Here is a 21189-nt window from a genome sequence, read left to right as displayed (position 1 = left end):
GTGTGGGGCAGGAGAGGAGGAGCAGCTGGAATGTCTGAGGAGTGGGGCTGCTTTGGAAACCCTGGATTTTTCTGTTCCATCCCATCTCATTCCCAGGAGGAAAGCTGTGCTCCTTGCACAGCTCTCTGGGCTTGTGTGCTCCTCATCCCTGCACAAATCCTGGGTCCAGGAGCAGAAACCTCCCAGTTTGCTGCTGGAGCATGGGGTGAAATCCCCTTCCAGGCCCAACCTAAAAAACGGGGTTTGAAAATCCCAAATCATGAAAAAAATCCCCCGAATTCAGGTTCCAGCGGCAGCGTTCGGTGGGGTTTGGGACCCTCCTTCCCGAGCTTCTTCCTGTGGGGAGGAGGAGGAGCTGGGGGAATGTCTGAGGGGAGCAGGAACTGCAGGGTTTGGGATTCTCCTGGAGGTGTTTGGGGGCACCACCTGCCCCCTGTCCATGGAAAACGAGGGTGGGAAAAGGTTTGGAAGAGGAAATCCGAGGATTGCTGTGGTGCTGAGGGGGAGGCAGGACAGCTCTGCCGTGCCACCGTGATTAAAGAGAATAATTGCAGTTCCTCCTTCTCTTCGAGTGTCCGGAGCTCTGAACATCCCTGGGACCTTCCCACAGCCCAGGGTGAGACATTTTCCTTGGAATGTGACAAATCCAGCAGCAGAGGCAGCCCTTGGAACATTCCCAGAGTGTGGGGATTCCACATTCAGGGCAGGCTGAGGGTGGGATGTGGTTCCTGGGGTCACAACCACCCCAGGGAATGCTCCAGGCTGGGATGAGGGGCTGGGATGCTGGGAAAGGCCAGGGATGGAGGACTCCAGGGAAGGGAACCCAGGAGGGGCTGACGAAGCTGGGAAAGGGGCTCAGCCTGGAGCAAAGGAGGCTCAGGGGGGACCTTGTGGCTCTGCACAAGTCCCTGACAGGAGGGGGCAGCCGGGGGGGGTCGGGCTCTGCTCGCAGGGAACAGGGACAGGAGGAGAGGGAACGGCCTCGAGTTGCACCAGGGAAGGCTCAGGTTGGATATTGGAAAAATTCCTTCATGGAAAGGAATTGTTGTAAAGGCCTGGCCCAGTCACCGTCCCTGGAGGGGTTTGAAATCCACGGGGATGTGGCACTTGGTGGCCTTGCAGGCTTTTCCCAGCCCTGCTGATCGCACGATGCCGGGTGCTGGGCGCTGCCAGCCCTGCCCGTGGCTCCCTCCCCGGGATGTCTCCAAGGTAAGCGGGGTTGCCATAGGAATGGGGATGGTGGGATGGTGACTCAGAGCTGCTCCCTGCCAGGCTCTGACATTCCGTGGGCTGTTCCCATCCTGGCGTGGGGGGCTCGGAGCCCCCACATCCCCAACACCTTCCCAGGCTGCTCCAGCCTGGCCTTGGGCACTGCCGGGGATCCAGGGGCAGCCAGGGCTGCTCTGGGAATTCCACTCCAGGGCCTCCCCACCCTCCAGGGAAGGGTTGGAATGTTTTTGGCTGAGCCCAGCCCATTCCATGGTTCTGTGGTTCCACAGCTCCTTGGGAAGGCTGGGCCATCCCACGCTGTTATCCCGAGGCCCTCGGGGCTCTGCCCCCCGGATCCTGCGGTGCTGGACTTCGGACAAACTGCCCTGGGGGTTTTGTTCAGGCAGTTCCCAGTTTGGAGCTGGATTTGGGTGGAATGTGATGATCAGGATGGCTCTGAGCACATCCCCAGTGATCCCTCAGTGCTCCTTGTTCCTCTGTTCCTCCTTCCATTGCATTTTTTAGGGATGCAGCCCCTGCTGCCAGGTGGAATTGTCCTCCCTGGGCCTTTCTGGCACCGGGGCTCTTCTTTCCAGCCTTCAGCACACAAAACATTCCTGCCAAACGACGGCTCCGGGGGACGAGCTGTGCCAAGCCCGGAGCACCAACCTCGTTCAAGAACAATTCATTAGAGGGGGAGGTTTTTTTGAATGAGGTGTTTTTCATCTGGGAAGGGAGCTGGGACAGATCCATGGAGCAGCAGCTCCTGTGCTGCCTCTCCAGAGCTCAGCTCCTCTGCCAAAGCCTCTGAGATGGTTTTTTTTGTGGTGAATGATTCCAAAATGATTCTTCCCCTGTATCAGATCAGCTCCAAGAGCTGCGAGTTCTCCCTGGAGCTGCTGGAGGGAGCGGGGGCTTTGTCAGGCTTGGTGGAGGGATGAGTTACTGAGGGGTGTGGGATTCTTCTGGCTCTGACTGTTCCTCCCAGCTACAATAAATAAATAAAGCTTAATTAAGGCGAAGGCTTGGATAACACTTCCCCCCACACTCTCCCATGGAGCACGGGGAGGAAATTCCACTTGGGAAGGTTCTGCCTGTGGCTGCCCCATCCCTGGAGGTGTCCAAGTGTTGGAAGGGGCTTGGAGCAAGCTGGCATACTGGAAAGTGGGAAGGGAGTGGGACTGGATGGGCTTTAAGGTCCTTCCAACCCGACCCACTCCCTGATTCCCTGGTTCCGCCCCTGAAGTGCGGAGTCACCGCTGCGATTCCGCCGTGGCCTCGGCAGGAGCCGCGAGCAGCGCGGGGACCTGGAGCAGCGCTGGCAAAGCTCCGCGGCCCCAGCCGGGCCGGGCTGGGCAGCAGCTGCCGAGTCCAGCAGCAATTTCCTTTCCAGAGGGAAAGAGCTTCCAAACATCCCCGCGGGAGTGTCTGGAGGCAGCCGCCCAACAGGAGAAGGATCCTGACACAGCATCCGCGCTCCAGAGGGGCCGGAGCAGCCGGGACACGCCACCAGCCCGTGGCTGTCACCGACCAGGCACACAAAGCTTTGGGGGGGCTCTCGGGGATGTCCCGGCAGCGGAGGGCAGGGCTGGAAAACACCGGGAGTCCCACGGGGAGATGGGATCCGGCACTTCTGTGCTATCCCTTAAAAGCCATCCTGCTTCCAGGGCGGTTTGGCACGGATGGATTTCGAAACAGCCCTCGACAGGGAAATGAGCACGGGTTAAGGGATGGATCCATTGATTTTGTTCTGTCCTTGATCTCGATCCTGCCTTTCCCTGGGATGTTTTCAGCTGAGGTGCTTTTTAAACAGCTTTAATTCATTTTCCCTCGGCTGCTGCAGTGCTGCTAATTGGGAACTGGGACTATCTGACAGGATTTACATAGATTTGAAATGGGAAAGGAATAACTTCCAAAAATACCTCCCTTTTCAAACGCAAATGCAGCAGAAACTTCATGAAACCATTTTCTTAAAATACCCTGAAAATCCGCCGTGATTTTGATGGATCCTTTCTGCCGGCAAGGTTTGCTCCTGGAAAGGATGGATCCGAACATCCTGACAAGCTCTGATTGCAGCGGGAGCTGTGACCACGCAGTGGCTGCCCAGACCTTCCCCACACGCCCAGGTTTCCCCGGGATCACGGGCTCGGCTTTCCCGGGAACACGAGCCGGGCGCTGGACTCGCGGCTCCCCGCCCGCCCAGCCGGCCGTGGGATGGGATCTCTCCTTTCGGCGTTTGTTTTGATCCCATGGGATGTGAGTGGGACCTGCCCTGGCGGGGATGAGCCCCGCGGTCTCCATTGGCACCGGCACGTCTGAGTTCCTCGGGAACGTCTGCCACGAGCTCCCGTAGCCATGGAGACACCGAAGCCGTGCACAGCAACACTTTTCCAGGCGTTTTTTCTCCCTTTTTTTCTCCTATCAGCCTCCTCGGGCTGTGCCCACAGCAAGGGCTGATCATTTTAAGGGAATAGTGGATTTTTCTATGGAATGTCAGGCGAGAGCCCTGGCAGAGCTTATCCTTGCTCCCAGCATCCCGTTGATTCCAAGGTTTGTGCCCCACCAACGGGCACCTCTTCCCATCTCCAGCTGAAATGATTCCATGTGGGATGGGGCATCTCTGCTCTGGAGCCAGGCTGGGAGAGCTGGGGGTGTCCAGCTGGAGAAAGGAAGGATCCAGGGAGAGCTCAGAGCCCCTTGCAGGGTCCGAAGGGGCTCCAGAGGAGCTGGAGAGGGATTGGGGACAAGGGCTGCAGGGGAAACACGGTCACACCCTGCTCTGCCCCGGGGGTGTGCGGGAAGGCAGCGCTCCAGAGGGATGGATCCAGGCAGGAATGGTGCAGCAGCAGGGATGTGCTTGGCTGCAGGGATGCTCTGAAGGTGTGCTGGAAGCTCCTGGCTGGAGAGGAGCAGCAGCTCCATCACCACGGTCCTGTCCCTGCTGTCACCCTGTGCTGGGCCCAGGGGTGTCCCAGAGATCCCCAGGATGGGGTGAGCGGGATGGGATGAGCAGGATGGGATGAGCGGGATGCTGAGCACAAGCAGCAGCGATGCTGGAATTCCAAGCTGGCATTTGACAGGGATCTTGGCCAAAAAATCCCGTGGGGCCTGGATCCCTCCTGCCTGTCCCAGCATGGCTCTGCTCCACGGCTGTGTCCCCTTCCCGGCACCCCCATGGCCGGTCCTGTCCCCCACATCCCCAGGGTCATTTCCATGGATGCCCCTGCAGCCACCTTGACCCCCCCAATCCCGTATTTCCACAGCATTCCCATGGCACTGCTCCTCCCTGCATCCCCAGGGTCCTCCTGCAGGACCACACCCACTGCAGCCCCCTGCCCCTGCTCCCAGGGCCCTGTGCTGTCACCTCCCCGTGCGTCCCCACCACACTCCTCGGCATCCCCCCCACACGACAGCGCAGCCACTGCACCCCCGGGGTACCACATCCCTAAAATCCCCCCAGGGTTTCACATCCCTGCATCCCCCCACTCCACCTGTATCCCTGGGTTACCACATCCCTGCATCCCTAAATCCCCCCGGCGCCACATCCCGCACACCTTCCCGCATCCCCCCGTTATCCCATCCCCCGCACCCTCCCTCTCCCACCTTCCCCGCAGCCCCGCACGCTTCCCACCCCCTCCCGCCTCCTCCCAGCCGCTGCAACCCCCCCACGCCGGGTACCACACCCCCCGCATCCTCCATCCCCCGCATCCTCCATCCCCCGCATCCCTCCACACCCTCCGCATCCCCGCACCCCGCGCATCCCTCCCTCCCCACCCCGTATCCACACTCCGCCCCCCCAGGCGCAGCTCCCCCCCCCCTTCCGCAGCCCAATCAGGGCCGCTTGGAGGAATTCAAACCCCGGCCCCGCAAGCGCCGCCGGCGGCTCCGCTCGGCTCCCCCGGCCGGGAAGGCTGCGCCGTGGGGCGGCCGGGAACGGCGGCGGCAGCGGGACCGGGAGCGGGGCCGGTCCGGATGGGCTCGGGGAGCGGCGGGGCGGGCGCGGCCCCCGCCCGCCGCCCGGAGCGCAGGTGAGCGGGGGGGAACCGCGGGGGGACCGGGGGAACCGGGAAAGTTTGGTGGCGGACCCCCGGGGCTGCACCGGGCACCGCCCGCCCGCGGCTCCGCAGGGGCGGTGCGGGATGCGAGGGGACTCCGCTCCCGGTGCCGCTCCCGGTGCCGCTCCCGGTGCCGCTCCCGGTGCCGGCTGCCCCCGACCCCGGGGGGGCTCCCTGCGGGGATGGGGGTCCGGAGAGGTGCGGGATCCCCGGGGTTGGGGTGCGCCCGGGGGGCTGTGTCAGCCTGGGGTGGGGGGGGAGAGGGAAAAAAAAGGGGAATTTGGGAAGAAATATCGCTATTAGATAAAATCTAGGATGGGCATTTTGGGGAAGAAGAAGTGGAAAACAAGGAATTCCTGCAGCTGCTGCAAAGCTGCTGATTTCGGGGTTCTGCTGGCGGGGAGCAAAGGGGCGGCTGCCAGAGCCCCCGTGTGCTGAGGGGCTTTGGGGGTGCCCAACCCGGGTCTGGGAGACGGGGGAGGGCGGCTTCGGGAAACTTTGGGATGAAACGGAGCTGCTTGGTCCCTGCTGGAGCCGGGGGTCTGTGCGGGAGCCGGGGGGATCCCGCAGAACCCCGGGACAAAGGGCTGAGCCGCAGAGCTGCCCCTCGGAGGAGCCAGGGGCGTTCCACCCTCAGCCCCCTCGGGAAGAGCTGGAGCTGTGGGAGCTCTCTGGGAGTGCCGGGGAGCCCTGCCCGTGCAGAGGGAATTCGGGAAGTCTGGGCTCGCTGGAGGCAGTTTTTGGTGCAGAGCCTCGTGTTGAACATGAGATGAAGCTCCAGCAGTGCCAGGTGTGGGATCGACGAAGGTTTGGGGCTCCCCCGACCCTGACTCCCATCCCCACCTTCCTGCCATTCCCGGGGGCTTCTGCTTCCTCCCAGCTGCTGCTATCTGGCAGGAACGTGTCCCAGAGCTGAGGGGGTGACTCCGGTGCTGCTCCTGGTGGCTCTGGCGGTGCCTGGGCAGGGCTGTGCGTGGGACAGGCGGTGGGAATGGTTCTCCTGGCAAAGGGACGCGGTGGGAGCAGGATCTGTCTGGTTGCCTGGGCAGCACAGCCCCGGCTGCTCCTGGCAATGCCCAGACCTTTGGGTGAGGCTCTGTTTTTCCTTGAGAAACCCTGGGAGGCTGCCTTGGAACGTGTTCGGGATCTCTCCCCACGGCTCCGGTGTCAGGAGAGGAAGGGACAGAGGTGGGATCATCCCTGAAAACTGCACGGGAATGGCGTGGGTGAGACCCCCAAGCTGCAAATCCCCCCGGAAAGGATGGATGGGACACGAGGAAAGGGCCTCAGGCCGTGCTAGGCCAGGTTTAGGTTGAATATTGGGAGAATTTCTCCACGGAAAGGGAGGTCGGGCAGTGGCACTGGTGGAGTCCCCACCCCTGGAGGGATTTAAAGCCGTGTGGATGTGGCACCTGGGGACGTGGGTCCGTGGTGGCCTTGGCAGTGCTGGGAATGGGCTCGATGATCTTGGGGGGCTTTTCCATCGTGAACAATTCCCTGATTCCACGATCTGGGACAGCTCCAGGGCCACCCGGCAGCGCCTGCTGCCCCCGAGGCGCCGTCCACCTGTTGCAGGTGGCCCCGGCCGGGCAGGTCCCGCTGCCCTCGCGGCTCTCCCGCTGCCAGGGAAATCTGCTCCCTGCTTCCCGCAGCCGGCGGGGCCGGGGCAGCGTTCCCGGGGCGCAGCGGGATGGAGCGGGCTGTGCCCGGCCCCTGCCAGGCCAGGCCGGGGCTGGAGCAGCAGCAGGGCCGTGGGCGGCTGCCGGAAAAGCCGGAGGTTGGAGCAGCAGCCGGGGCTCGTCAGCTCCGCGCCTCCTTCCCGGCGCCTGACACGGGTGACAGGAGCGGGTGACAGGAGCGGGTGACAGGAGCGGGTGACAGCCTCGGGCTCGTGGCGCTGAACTCTCTGGAACTGGCCACTGCCAGTAAATCCCGAGCCGCACTTCGGGAACAGCTGCTCCCGGGAAGGAAGCGCTGCCGGCGCCTGGAGCGGCTCTGCTCTTGCTGCAAACATTCCCGACCAAGTGGAATTGATGGATCGGAGCTTCCCGAAGGGGAACTTAAGGGCCATTAGGCTGCGGCTGCGGCCTGGAGGGCCGGCGTTAAAGCCGGGATTAAAGGAATAACGATGGATGCGGAGGGAATTGTGGGGTGGGGCTGCTCCAGGGCGTGGGGCCAGGCCATGGAAAATTGGGATTTAGAGGGGAGCTGGGGGCTGTTTCTGGAAGAAGGAGCTGGAACCTGCAGGGCAGAGCCCTGGGGACCCAAAGAGGGACCTGGAATGGGTCTGGAATGGTTGGGAAAGAGCGATCCCAGTCGTGCCTGGCGGGTGGGACAGAACCTGCCCATTCCCATTCCAGCCGTGCCTGGCCTTCGATCTGCCTTCCCAAGGTCTGGCTGGAAAACCACCCGGAATACCCTGGGAATCCCGAGCGAGGGACCTGCCTGACCATTCCTGGCTGAGGGATTCTGTTGTATGGGAAGGGCAGGATGCTGCTGGGGAGCTGGGACATGGCTGAGGTGCAGACCTGGAGCCTGGGGAGCTCCCAGGATCCAGCAGCAGAGGCGTATCCATGGATTTTAACATCCTCCCAAGCTCTTGTGTGGCTTTCCTCTCCTGTCCTGGCAGGGCTTGGTGCCCACCGGGTCTCTACGTCCCAGCCACGCAGGCAGAACCTCCTTCAGGGAGGATTTTTGGAATCCAAACCTTTCTTTGGAAGCACTTTTGGCTCCTGCTGGAATTTGTCACTTTGTGGGAATAGTTTGGGAGCAGAGGGGGTTGGAGCTGAGATCCCTGAGCCCACAGGAGAGCAACAGCTTGGGGTCATGGAGACGAACAAACACATCCTGGGAGCTCCCAAAGAGGCAGGGCAGGATTTACTGGAGCCTCTTCCAGCCTGGAATGGGCTCTGGGGGCCAGGTTGGATGGAAATAGTGGGAGGTGTCCCTGCCCGTGGCAGGGGATGGATCTTCCTGACCCCCACGGTCCCTCTCAGCCCATTCCATGATCCCACAATTCCCTTTGTGGTGTCCCTGTGGGAGCAGAGGTGGCTTTGCCATCCCGCCCTCTCCGTCCCCCTGTTCCCGCTGCCCTTGGGCTCCCGGCCGGCCCAGCCAGGGGGATCAGGGACGAAGGATCCTCTGGGGTGGGAGAGCTCTTGGTGAGGTGCCAGCTCATGGAATTCAGCTGGAAAATCATTGGATCGGCCCCCACGGAGCTGCCCGGGGTGGGAAGGGCTCCTCAGCCCGGAGAGTCTGGTGCCTGCGGAGGTGCCTGAATTCCCGGGATCTCCCGCAGCCCCTCTGCATTGCAGGGCTGGGAGTTTGTCTTTAATTGTGCCGGGCTGTACTAACGAAGGGATTAAGGCCTGGAAGGGTGAGCGGTGCTGGCCAAATTCCCTCCCCTGCTCCAAGGGCTCGTGTTTTGTAACGCTCTCCTTTCATTCCTTCACCCCTGCCTGGAGCATCCCACGCTGGGATCCCGGGATCTGAGCCACTGCTGGGGATGGGCCACTTGTCCCCACCGGCTGGCTGAGCCTTCCCATGGATCGAGGGATGAGGGAACACCTGGATGGATCTGGGCACTCCTTTCTCCCTGGATTCTCTGTTGGGCATTGGCAGCTTGGAGCATCCCTCCAGCAAGGATCAGGATGGGCTCCAGGGCTGGATGAGTTCCCGGGAAGGGGAGAGCTGGTGGGATGCTCTCCCCTGTGGGAGGGAGGGTCTCCGGCAGCTGTTCCCTACTGGATCCCATGGAGCTGCTCCATCCATGGGATCCTCTTCTTTCCAGGTCAGGAGTGTGGGATGTGCCCAAGGCTCCTCCAGGAGAGGAGGTGGCTGGAACGGGAGCTGCTGCCAGGGGCAGGGGTTGGAATAAACGCGTGGGCAGGGGGATCAGGAACATTCCCTGAGAGCGGCAGGGATGGAACCTTGGCCCCGAGGGAACCCCTGTCCTGCCCTGGCGGTGCCGGGCTCGGGGCAGACGTGGCCCTGGTTGGGATTCCAGTCAGAGCAGCAGCGCCAAGGCCGGGAGCAGCCGCCCGGCTCGGCTGCCAAGGTGCTTCCAGGAATGCCTCTCTCCACCAGGGCACGGCAGGGACGCAAATCAGGCAGTGATGGAAAGTGCTTGGCACTGGGATGGCACAAAGTGTCCTGGCACAGGGCGGGGACAGGCAGCCCAGTCTGGGATCTTGGCACGGGGCCGGAGGCCGGATCCGAAGGAGCCTCAGCCCAGAGCAGGGGGCGAGTGGGACACGGATCCCCCGGGGCAGTACTGGGGTTTCCAGCTGTGGATGGACATTCCCGTCCCTGTCTGTCACTGCCTGGCACAGGGGGAGTGGGAAGGGGAAGTGTGGGGTGAGAGGATTTGGGGTCTGGTTCCTTCCCTCCTGCTGCTGCCCCATGCGTGCCACTCATCCCAGCCCAGCCCTGACATTCCTGGCACTGGGGAAGCCATGGAGGAGCTTTTGGCTGGCGTGAGAGATGGGGATGGGATCTGCTGGGATCCAGGACCCTGCTGGGATCCAGGACCCTGCTGCCTTTGTGGCCATTCCTGCTTTCCCTGATCCCCTCCATCCCGTAGCTGTGTCCACCCCTGGCATTTCCCTGGTGCAGATCTGGGGCTCTCAAGGAGCTCAGGGCCCTTGGATCCACCAGCAGCTCCCGGGTCCTTTCCCCGCCTGCTTTGCTGCTTGTTGGAGTACAGGGAGTGCTCTGGGTGCTTTGGGAGCTGTGGCCGAGGCCGGATTTGATCAGGACCTTCCCTGACGGAAGCAGGAATGGGCTCCCCCGGCTCCCTGCAGCTCTGAGCCTCCCGAGGGTGGATAAAATGACCGGGAGTTCGCAGCATGGGAGCGGCATCGATTTCCGGGAGCTGAGCCCTGGCCCTGCGATCGATCTGCATTTTTATCAGCTCAGCGACGGGAGAGGCTTCGGCACTGCGGGGGAGGAGGAGGAGGGGGAGAGGAGGAGGAGCGGGAAAAGGAGGAGGAGGAGCAGCTCTGCTCTGGGGGTGCTGCTGGGGGTCCCTCAGCTCCTCAGGTCTCCTGCCCGGTCCTGCAGTGTCCCACACGTCCTGCAAGGGATGGAAGGATGCAGGGAAGGAGGGATGCAGGGACGTTCTCCAGGTTAAAATGCTCCCCAGGGACAGAGGCTGGGACATCTGTGATGCTTTGGGAAGGACATGGACCAAATCCAGCCAGGCTTTGCCTTCCCTCTTCTCCTCCCTCTCCTGCTCCCGTTTGCCTCATACCGGGGTGGGTGCAGGGGCTGAATTCCAGAGAATTCCCGAGCCAGGGGCTTTGCTCTTGTTTCCTCTGGAATTCCTTGATGACGACAACCAGCCCGTGTTGGCACTTGGGAAGTTCATTTTTCCTTGGATTTACGGCTCCGTGGGGATGCTGGGTCGGGGAGCACTTGGCATTCCCAGGACAGGGAAGGCTCCAGCCATGCCGGGCCCCTCCAGTGCTGCCTTTCCCTGCCTGCTCTTCCCTTCTCCTCCCGTCACCTTCTGCGCTTGGCAGGAGCCGCTCGGAGCTGGGCCGGAGCCATCGCTGTCCCCGTTGGAAGGGACGGGATAATTCCCTCCAGGGGACAGGTCTGAGGGCCAGGACAGGGCTGGAATCCGCGCTTGGAGAGCAGGAGCTGGGCTGAACCCCTGCCTGGACCTGCCCAGGTGACAGAGTCCAGACTGGATTTGGGAATGCTCCCTCTGCTCAGCCTTTTGCGCCTTCCCAGCCCAGGTTTTACGGGGCCTGGAGCCCCCTGGGACGGTGGGAGGTGTCCGTGGCAGGGGTGGCCCTGGGTGGGATTTAAAGTCCCTCCAACCCAACGCAGTCTGGAATTCTGTGGCAGGAGCAGAGCCAGACGGGCTGGGACTGACGATCCCGCTGTCCCGTGCTTGCAGCCCGGATTGTTTTGGGGGAATTCAGCTCCATGATCCACGAAAAGCCTCCGCGACTGCTCTGGGTGTTGTGCACGTGGAGGGCGGCTCCAAACAGCGACTCCGACCCAGGAATGATTAAAAATCCCTTAATTGCAGCACCCGAGTTCTTCGAGCTGAGTCTTTGCCCATTTGCTCAATAATTCATGGCAGAGCCCGGTAATTAAATGCTAAAGACCCGATTTGCCTGGCATTGTTTGCAGTTCCATTGCTGCCTGAATGCGAGAAATTACCGAGTCAGTTAATTGCTAATTAAAAGTAATGATCGCTTCCCATGCTCCAGGAATTACTCAGCATTTCTGGGCTTGTTTGCACACAGCAGAAACACCATCCCTGTTTTCCGGGCTGATTTCCTGTAAACTTATCCCTGGATTTGTGCTGAGGGAAGCCTCGTGCTGCCCCATCCTCTTTTCGTGGCTCATAAAAACCAGGGAAAATGCAAATTAACGCCAAACGAGGCAGCACGGGCTGCCCGTGGGAAACGCCTGGGTTTGATCCCTGTCCCCCTTCCCAGGCTGTCCCACCACACACAGCCTTGGATGTGCGGGTCTGGGGGGAGCTTGGAATATCCAGGTGCTTTTGGGGGGGGGGGATTTGGGCGTTTGGATAAGGGAATGTGGCTGTTTTTATAAATATTCCACAATTCCTGACAGGAGGAGCCAGGGGGAAATCGGGATCTGCTCCCAGGGAACAACAGGACAAAGAGGGAACGGCCTCGGGCTGTGCCAGGGGAGGTTTAGGTTGGATATTGGGAAAATTTCCTCATGGAAAGGGTGGTCCAGCCCTGGAGCAGGTGGAGTCCCCATCCCTGGAAGTGTCCAAGGCCGGGCCGGCCGGGGCTTCCCGTGCCGCTCCCAGCGCGTCGCTCCCGGCTCCGGTGGCCGGCTCAGGTTGCCATGGCACCGGGATGTCCCTGCACTGCTCTGACGCTCCCCACACTCCCCCGATCCCGGCTGGAACCGGGCTGGGATCGTGTCCGTGCAGCTCCTGAGCAGAGCTCGCCGTGGGATCGCTGCCGCCTCCCGCACCGCAGGGAGTTTTTCCTCCTGGAATCCCTGATTCACGTTCTCCATTTTAATCGCATCAGCTCCCGGATTTTTCTGGGAATCTATCCCAGGATCAGGGAGCTGCCCAGTGTAAAGGCTCTGGCCCCGTGGCTGTGGCCTGGCCCCTCCCGGGATCAGAGCTAGAGGGAATCGCTTCCAGAATCGTGGAATCATGGAATGGTTTGGGTTGGAAGGGACATTAAAGCCCATCCAGTCCCACCTTACCATGGGCAGGGACACCTCCCACTGTCCCAGGCTGCTCCAAGCCCTGTCCAGCCTGGCCTGGGACACTGCCAGGGATAAATCAGAGCAGTGGGATCAGCCCTGAATTCGGGAAGAGGATAAGGCAGCACGAGCAGGTCAGGGATGAGGAGCACAGAGGATTCCCACATTCCCACAGGATCAGCAACTCCCCCACGGCACTGGGAGAGGCCGGGACATCTCCCGGGAGTGGAAGAGTTTCCTCTGCTCCCGAGGAAGGTGCTGGGATCTCTGGGTGGAGCAGGAATCGCTTGGGCCGAGCAGGGGCCACCCCGAGCTCCCAGGGCTCTCCCTCATCCCGATCCCATCACAGCCCCGTGGGCTCTTGGCATCCAGACTGGATCATCCCAATTCCCCCACCCGCGAATCCCCATCCCGGGCTGGAGCTCCCGAATCCCAGAGCTCCCCCCGGCTCCCCTTGGCCCCAAACTCCGCATTCCCAGCAAACCAGAGCCGAGCGGCCGCCAAGGTCACTCCGTGTCCCGGGGGAGCTCGTTCCGGGCTGGGGAGCGCTGCTCCTTCCTGAGCAGATGTTCCCGGAGCTGCTCCCGCCAGGAATTGCCGAGGTCGTTCTCCCCAGCCCCGCTCAGGTTAAAAGCGGGAAGGATCCCGCAGGGAATTCTCTCCCTGTTTCCAGCACAGGGGGAGGCGGCTGGGTCGGGACAAAAAGGGCGGAAAATCCATTTGTTGTCACTCAGGGGGGGTTTCCAAGCCCTGGGCTGAGCCTTCTTCAGGTTCTGATCCTCAGGGATGGATCCTGGAGCCGGGAGCTTTGTCCCTGCGCTCTGTGGCACTGATGGAATCCTGAACTTCCTCCCCCTGGGGCTCCGAGACCCCACCCGAGGGAAGCATCCCTTAAACTGGGCATGGGCAGCGCGGGTGCCTCGGGAAGGCTGGAAACCATCCAGAGGGGCTGGAGCTGCCGTTTTCCAGAGTCTCAGGGAGCTGGGATTGCAATTCCCAGAGCTGGGGACAGGGAATGATTTCCATGTTTGTGTGCAGAGCCCTGGGAGCTCCGGAGGAGCTCCAGGCATGGATAACCTTTGCTTATTCCCAGCCTGGAGTTACCCTGAGCCGGTTTTTCGCTGCCTAAGACCTTCCAGCTGCCCTTTCCTCCTCTCATTCCCAAATCGCCGGCTCCGGAGGCACCTCGGAGCCAGAATGTGAATTAATCATGTGCTAAGGAAATAAAGACACTTCAACAGCCTTTAAATCAAGGGGAACGGCCCGTTAAAGGCTTTGGACAAATCCCATTACTTTGTGCGCAGTTTTAGGGCTGGCAGGGATAAATCTCCCAGCAATTTATGGATGGTGACAAATTCTTTCAGGAAGAGCCGGCCCATGGGATGCTCCTCGTTATCCAGAGGTTCTCTCAGGAGTTATGGAGCAGATTCATGCGTCCCACTGGAAATGTCAACACAATTTGTGGCCTGGGGCCTCCGGGTCAGCTGGGCTGGCATCAAAATCTGTGTTGGGAGCCTGGGATGCTCCTCCTGGGCTCTGGAGCGGGGCTGGGGGTGGCAGAACCAGAGCAGGAGGAGGGGACAGGGACAGGGAATTCCCCGGTGTCGATCCACGGCATGGAAAGAGGAATCAGGGAACGTTTGTGGCTCTGGGTGGGGTTTAAGGTCCCTCCAGCCCAAACCATCCCAGGGCCCTGTGACAGTGTCAGGACTCAGGGGTGACACTGCCGTGAGCTCTGGAGCTGCTGCAGCATCCAAAGGACCAGGATTCCTCCCCTCCCCTCCCCTCAGCTGTCCAGGGAAGCTGCTGGGGCCGGGATTCTGTGCAGGGAGAGGCCCCAGCCCCTGCGGGGATCAGGGAACAGCTCGGCTGTGAAACATCCCTCACCTGTCCGGGAGAGCTCTGCCAGGCTGGGCTTGGCTCAGGAAGGGGCAGCCAGCTGGAATTCTCTGCTTGAGCAGGGGAGCCTGGAAAGGACAGGACGCTCCCTTCCCTCAATGTCACCCGGGCACGGCAGGAAATGTGTTGGGAATGTGGCTCAGCCCTCGGGAAGAGTGATCGGGTCCCCCTCGGTGCTGCCAGGAAAGGGGTGGGAGCTGTTCCTGCCCCCCCAGCGCCAGGGAGGGGTCTGGGGTCTCATCCACAATAATCATGGAATTATTAGGGTTGGGTAAAGCCTCCCAGACCATGGAGCCCAACTGTTCCCAGCACTGCCAAGGCCACCCTTGTCCCCAAGTGCCACATCCCCACAGCTCCCAGTCCCTGCAGGGGTGAGAATCCGGCCTGTTCCAATGCCTCTCCACCCTTCCCATGAAGGAATTTCTCCTCCTGCAGCATCCCAGGCTCCCAATAACTTAGAGTTGATCTTCATCCCTTGCCACTGGCGGTTAAATCCGACCCTTCCGTGGCTGGAACCTGCAGGAATCACAAACGGTTTTCCCCCAGCCACGGGCAGAGTTTTTGCCTGGAACTGGAGCAGCCGAGTGTGGGATTGTCCCTCGAGCAGAAGCAGCCACTCGGTGCCCCAGGGCTGTGCCCGGAGAGCCACTCCAGGTTTCACAGATCCCTTTGTCAGCACCGGAATGGGCTCAGATCCTGCCGGGGATTTACGGCATTTCCCAGGGAAGGGAGTTTGGATTAGAGGAACATTCGGATTCTCAGCTCAGAGCTGAGCGGGGGGAGACTGCAAAGGCTGAACCTCACTTCAGCATCTGGGAGGAACCAGCTCCCTTCCTGTCTCCACTTGGAATTTCTTCAGCATCCCCAAATCCCAGATCTCCCCTGTGGCTGCTGGGAGGCTGCAGCGCCAAATCCCGCTCTGAAGCACGGTTGGGATCGATATTCCTGAACTCCAGAGCCATCCCTGTGCCTCAGGGCTCCTCTGTCCCGAGTTTCCCCGAGGACCATCCAGCTTTTTGTGCTGTAAGCAGAAAAATTCCTCAGCACAAGGATCTCCTCCAGCTCTGAAACCCTTCCAAGGAGAGAGGGCAGAGCAGGAAGCTCCACAGCGATTCCCACAGGGACCCCTGGCCACATTTGGGATTTGGGGATGGGGACAGAGGATGGATTTCTCCAGAGGAACTGTGGGAGCAGCCAGGGCAGCCACACCACGCTCTTCCCGTGGCTCTTCCAGGAGCAGGTGGGAAGGAGACCTTCAGGAATTGTCCATCCATACCCTCCCAGCCCTTCCAGGGCCCGAGGATGAGCAAAGCAATTTTAATTTGCCCCCGCTGAGGCTGCCTGGTGCCCCAGGCATGGAGCGTTCCCTGCACTGCTGGAGTGTGGAAAACACCCCGTGGGCACCTCCCAGAAACCCCATTTCCATCAGAACCCAGCGGATAGAGCAGGAAAACACGTGGCTGTTTCCAGGTATTTCCAAGGAATTTTCCCTGCATCCCAGAAAGCCGCATCCCTGCGGATCCTGGGGGGGAAGGGGCCCGGGTGCTGCCAGCTGTGACCCTGGCGTGTCCCTGAGGCCGATCCTTGTCCTGAGAGCCACGAACAGGGGGGGCTGTGCCTGCCCGGGAATCCTGGAGCATCCCGGGACAGACACGGACACACCAGGGACAGTCCTGGCTCTCGGGGGGACAGGGATGCAGGAGCTTCCCAGGATCAGAGAGGGTTTTGGGGATGCAGGAGCAGGAGCAGGGGGATCAGAGAGGGTTTTTGGGGATGCAGGAGCCGGAGCAGGGGGATCAGAGAGGGTTTTTGGGGATGCAGGAGCCGGAGCAGGGGGATCAGAGAGGGTTTTTGGGGATGCAGGAGCCGGAGCAGGGGGATCAGAGAGGGTTTTTGGGGATGCAGGAGCCGGAGCAGGGGTCCAGCCCCAGCCCCGAGCATTCCCACGGTCTGGCTTTCCCAGGCAGGCGCCTCGGGAAACTTCTCCCGTCTCCAATCGCTGCGCTCCACCTTTTATTCTAATGGGTTCTGCATCGCCATAGGAACCCGCTCCAGCGGCAGCGAGCAGCAGCCGCTTCCCCGGGCGCTCCGGGAGCCGCGCGGCCGCTCCCCCCCCGGGATGGCCGGGGATGGAGCCGGGATCCCAGCGCAGCCAGGTACGGTCCGGGCCATCCCGAGGAGCAGGGCCGGCACTGGGAGCGGGGGTTCCCTGCCTGGGACCCCCACCCCGCAGTGCTGGGTGGGCTCGGGAGCTGGGATCCAGGAGATATTCCAGTGGTGCTGTCCAGGCTGGATGGAGAGGGCGGGAGGCCGGGATTTGGGGTGGGAACAGCCTTTCCTGGGGGTTGGATGCTTCCCAGGTGGGTCGGTTTGGGAGAAGGGTCCCTGGGAGGATCAGGGATGTCAGAGCCTGGGATTTGGTGTGGATATTCCAGGAAAATCCATCCCTGCTGGGCTGGGGCTGGGCTGAGCCTTCCCCTGGGCTCTGGGGCTGCTCCTGTCCCTTCCAAACAGGATGAGACATCCCGGACTCTCCGTGGGGCTGACCCGCTTGGTTCTTGGGCACTCGGGGCAGCTCCGTGCTCGGGGGTTGGATCCCGTTGGAAGTTCAGGTTTCCCTGGCAGAGCCCCTGGCTGTGCTCCAGAGGCAGCCGGGCCCGTCCCAGCAGCAGCATTTACTGAAAAAGGCAATGCAGAGATTCCGGCTGCTCCCGGAGCTCCGGGGGGAGCACCAGGGTGTCCAGAGGGGCACGGAGCTGCCTCCGCCCCGCAGGACACTCCTCGGACACAGCTCGGACACAGCTCGGACACTGGGACCTGCTGCTGTGGAGGTGAAGGGAAGGAGGGAGGGAGCCCCATGGGCCTGCAAGTGAAGCCTTTTCCCACCTTTGAGGAGTTCAGGTGCCAAAAATCATGGCAAAAACGCTCCAGGGAGATTTTCCAATGCTTCACTTATGAACAAGATGGGGGTGGGGTAACGGTTTTAAGGGAAAAGAGGGGAGATTCAGGCTGGATTTGAGGGAGAAATTTTCTAGGATGAGGGTGGGGAGGGGCTGGGATGGATTTCCCAGAGCAGCTGTGGCTGCCCCATCCCTGGAAGTGCCCAGCAGCCTGGGACAGTGGAAGGTGTCGGGGTTGGCTCTGGATAGGCTTTAAGGTCCTTCCACCCCAAACCTGGATCCTTCCCTCCATCCCACCCGGATCCCACCTGGATCCTGCCTGGCTCCGCACTGACTCCCTCCTTTGTTCTAAATAAGCATCTCATTGGGTATTTGCAGTTCCCAAATTAACATTTAATTCGTGCCTCATTCCCAGAAAAACCTGGGTGCAGCCTCACGGAATCGTTGACAGTGATCCCGTTCCTTTGTGAGCTTGTCCCTATTAAGCAATTTCCTTGCTCGTGTCTTTGGAGTTACTAAGGGAACAGGAATCTTAATAAAACTCCATCAACTGCTCCCGAAATAACAGCAGCCTCCATCGAGGGGCCGGGCACAGGGATGGGGCTCTGCTCCGAATTCCCAGGAAATCCAGAGCACAGAGTCATGGAATGCATTGGGCTGGAAGGACCTCAAAGCTCATCCAGTTCCATCCAATTCCACCATCCCAGGGTGCTCCAAGCTGGCCTCGGACTCTTCCAGGGATGGTGGTGTGGATATTCCAGGGATGGTGGTGTGGATGTTCCAGGGATGGTGGTGTGGATGTTCCAGGGATGGTGGTGTGGATGCTCCAGGGATGGTGGGGTGGATGTTCTCTTGAGGGGGTGGTGTCAATGTTCTCCCAGGGAGGATGACGTGGATGTTTTCCCAGGGAGGTTGTCATGGATGTTCTCCCAGGAATGTTGGTGTGGATATTCCAGGGAGGCTGGTGTGGATGTTTTCCTAGGGAGGTTGGCACGGATGTTCTCCTGGAGAGATTGGTGTGGACATTCCAGGGATATTGGTGTGGACATTCCAGCTCCCCTCAGTTCTGGCCCGAGGGCCGCTGGGAGCTCCAGGGCTGGCCCGGGATGTTTTATGTTTACCAGGGGTTTATCAGCTGCTCTGCTCCCTTTTAACCCCCTTTGTTCTCTTTGTCCCTCTCCTTTCATCCCAAAGCCCCGGACAGCCGGACCCCGGCGAGGCTCCCTCGGTGACGGGGCTGTCTGGGCACAGCCTGGCCCCGCTCCTGTCCCCACGCAGCTGCAGCCAGGTGGGTGCCCCTGTTCCATCGGGAATCAGCTCCCTCTGCTCCAACCCAACGGGAAGCAGCAGCTGGACACGTGTCCCCAGCAGGAATGAGCTCCCCCTGTCCTTGTGTCCATCTTGGGACAGCTCCAGGCCAGGTCCAGCCCCCACAGCTCCTTTTTGGTGGGAATCACCTGGGATTTGGGGCACGGATTCCAAAGGGTCTCTCAGCACTGGCCAGGGCCTCTGCAGGGACTGCTGGGGATTCACGGCCGGAGGAGCAGCCTCTGCACCAGTGCCTGCACTGCCCACCCTTGTGCCCACCAGTGCCTGCACTGCCCACCCTTGTGCCCACCAGTGCCTGGTGCCCTCGGAGTGGCTTCCTGAGCTCGCCAGGAAATCAAGAATTCCCTGAGAACCTCCCTGCCCTTCCTCGTGCCTGTTGCTGTATCCCGTGGCCAGTTCCTCCTCCCCAGCCATCTCTGCCTTCCCCACATCCAATTCCTTCTCCTTCACCATCTGTTTTTCCACGTCCAATTCCTCCTCCCTCACCATCTCTGCTTTCCTTGTGGCAAATTCCTTCTCCTTCACCATCTGCTTCCCCCACACCCAATTCCTCCTCCCTCACCATCTCTGCTTTCCCCGCAGCCAATTCTTCCTCCCTCACCATCTCCCCTATCCCCGTATCCAATTCCGGCTCCTTCACGGTCTCTGCTTTCCCCTCCAGGAGCTCTGGGCTCGGGCAGGAGCCGATCCCGAGCCGGTGGCCATGGAGTAGGAGGTTTTCCAGGTGCACAGGCACAGCAGGAGGCTGAAGTCGGCTGCCCCGGGGCACCCGAACGCGCCCTGCCCTCACGCCCCTCGCCTCTGCCATGAATGATGCATCCACGATGGATTATGAACTGCTCTCCCCGTCCCTGGTGGAGCACCCCGCCGGTGCCGCGGGCATGGATGCCGAGCAGAAAACTGTCTTTGCCTTCGTCATCTTCCTCCTGGTCTTCTTGGTGATGCTGATGGTGCGCTGCTTCCGCATCCTGCTGGACCCCTACAGCCGCATGCCCGCCTCCTCCTGGACGGACCACAAGGAGGGGTTGGAGAGGGGCCAGTTCGACTACGCCCTGGTGTGAGGGCAGGGACGGGGCGAGCCCGGGCGCTCCGGATGCCTCCCCCCCACGGCTGGCCCCGGCCCCGGCCCCCCCTTCCTCTGTGGTGTTGCCCCGCAGGGATGCTCCGGGCAGGGGGGCGAGCAGGGGCTCTGGCCCGCGGGGATTTTCTAGGGGTTTCTTTCTTTTCTAAGCACTTTTCAGTTCCCTCCGCAGCCTGCAGGACTCCGGGGGCCGGACAGGGCTCGGGCTCCACGCGGGCCCCGCTGCCCCTCCGGCCCCCGGGCAGCGCGGAGGGGCAGGAGGGGACGGGACGGGGCATGGCGGGACCTGCCCTCGGCCACGGCCCGCGGGGCCCCTGGGCTGGGCGGCTCTGCCCGGTGCCAGACCAGAGCTTTGACCCCCAGCCCCCGCTGCCCCCCGCGCCCCCGGCCGTGCCCCCCGGGAGTGCTGCCCGTGGTCCAGTGCGTGTGTGTGTGTCCCTGTAGCTGAGCTGTGTCCGTCAGGGGTTATCGGCACCAGACCCGAGCGCTGGCTTTGTTCCTCTGTGTGTGGCAGTCCCAAGCCCCCCGAAGGGAGGGGCAGGTGGAGACCCCCCGTGCGCAGCCCCCCCTCGGCCTCCAGCCCTGTCCCTTCGCACCCCGTCCCTGCCCAGCTGGTGACAATGGGCTGAGCGAGGGCCAGTCCTGGGGACACCCGCTGGGGGACACCCGCCCAGGACGGACCGAGGGGCCCCCGAAACACCCGGGAGAGGCTCCTCGGCCGGCACGGGCCTGGCAGCCGCCCGCGGGTGCCCCAGAGTGGCCAGTCCCTGCTGGGGTGGCCACCCCGTGCCCGGCCCTTCCCTGGCTCTCTCCGAGAGGCCTGGAAGTGGCCGAGGGACAAACGCCTGGCGAGCAGGGGAGCTGCGGGTGGCCACAGGGCTCCCAAACCCGCGGTGGGCCAGCGGGAGCATTTGTCCGAAGGGATTTGAGCCCAGGGGGGAGCAGCTCGTCCCCCTCCATGGAAATAAAGCCGCACCGTGCCAACCCCAGCCGGCTCCTGCTCCGCTCTGTGACGCGTCCTGGGGGGAACCGGCCCCTTCGGAATCCTGGCGGGCTGCCCCGTCCCTCTTGTGACAACGAGAGAGCTCCGAGCTGGAGGAGGAGGAGGAGGAGGCGAGGGGTCACTGCCCGGTGCACCAGGACAGGCGGACCCAGCCCGGCCTCCTCCCGTCCCCCCACGGTCCGACACAAATCCCCCCTCTCACGCACGGAGCTGTTCCAGGCACATTTTCCAGCTGTCTGAGCTCCTGTTTTTCCCTCTGCCCTCCTGACAACACCGGGCGAGCGCCCGTGTCCCGCTCCCGGCGCCGTCCCCGCTCCGTCCCGGCCGCGCTGCCGCAGTCCCGCCCGCCCTCTGCTGGCACCGGCCTCCGTCTGCGCTGGGAGCCGGGAAGAGCTTCCAAAAACCGGGAATATCAGGCCTGGAAGGAGCGTCTGGGCTGGACTCGACCCCGGCCAAGCCCATCCAGTGCCACCCCTGCCATGGGCGGGGACACCTTCCCTG

At 62.0% G+C, this 21189-nt stretch overlaps 1 protein-coding gene across 4 annotated transcripts; it reads left to right on the top strand.

The window, feature by feature from the left end:
- Positions 1 to 5195: 5195 nt before the first annotated feature.
- Positions 5196 to 20674, top strand: CTXN1 (cortexin 1). 4 transcript variants are annotated; one of them, XM_048287666.1, is made up of 3 exons: positions 5196 to 5237; positions 18470 to 18563; positions 19266 to 20674. In XM_048287666.1, the coding sequence occupies exon 3, from the start codon at positions 19411 to 19413 to the stop codon at positions 19663 to 19665; it is 255 nt and encodes an 84-aa protein (XP_048143623.1). In that variant the 5' UTR covers positions 5196 to 5237; positions 18470 to 18563; positions 19266 to 19410; the 3' UTR covers positions 19666 to 20674. The 4 variants fall into 4 exon arrangements, 3 of the variants coding, with proteins under 3 accessions (XP_048143623.1, XP_048143622.1, XP_048143621.1); XR_007200167.1 differs by lacking the exon at positions 5196 to 5237 and adding an exon at positions 5588 to 6054 and having other exon boundaries at positions 19266 to 19408; XM_048287665.1 differs by lacking the exon at positions 5196 to 5237 and adding an exon at positions 16277 to 16531.
- Positions 20675 to 21189: the final 515 nt, after the last annotated feature.

The sequence above is a fragment of the Corvus hawaiiensis genome, chromosome 28, assembly GCF_020740725.1.
Source record: "Corvus hawaiiensis isolate bCorHaw1 chromosome 28, bCorHaw1.pri.cur, whole genome shotgun sequence".
NCBI lineage: Eukaryota > Metazoa > Chordata > Aves > Passeriformes > Corvidae > Corvus > Corvus hawaiiensis.
Note: the sequence above shows the minus strand (reverse complement) of the source record. Positions and strands in the feature narration are given on the sequence as shown.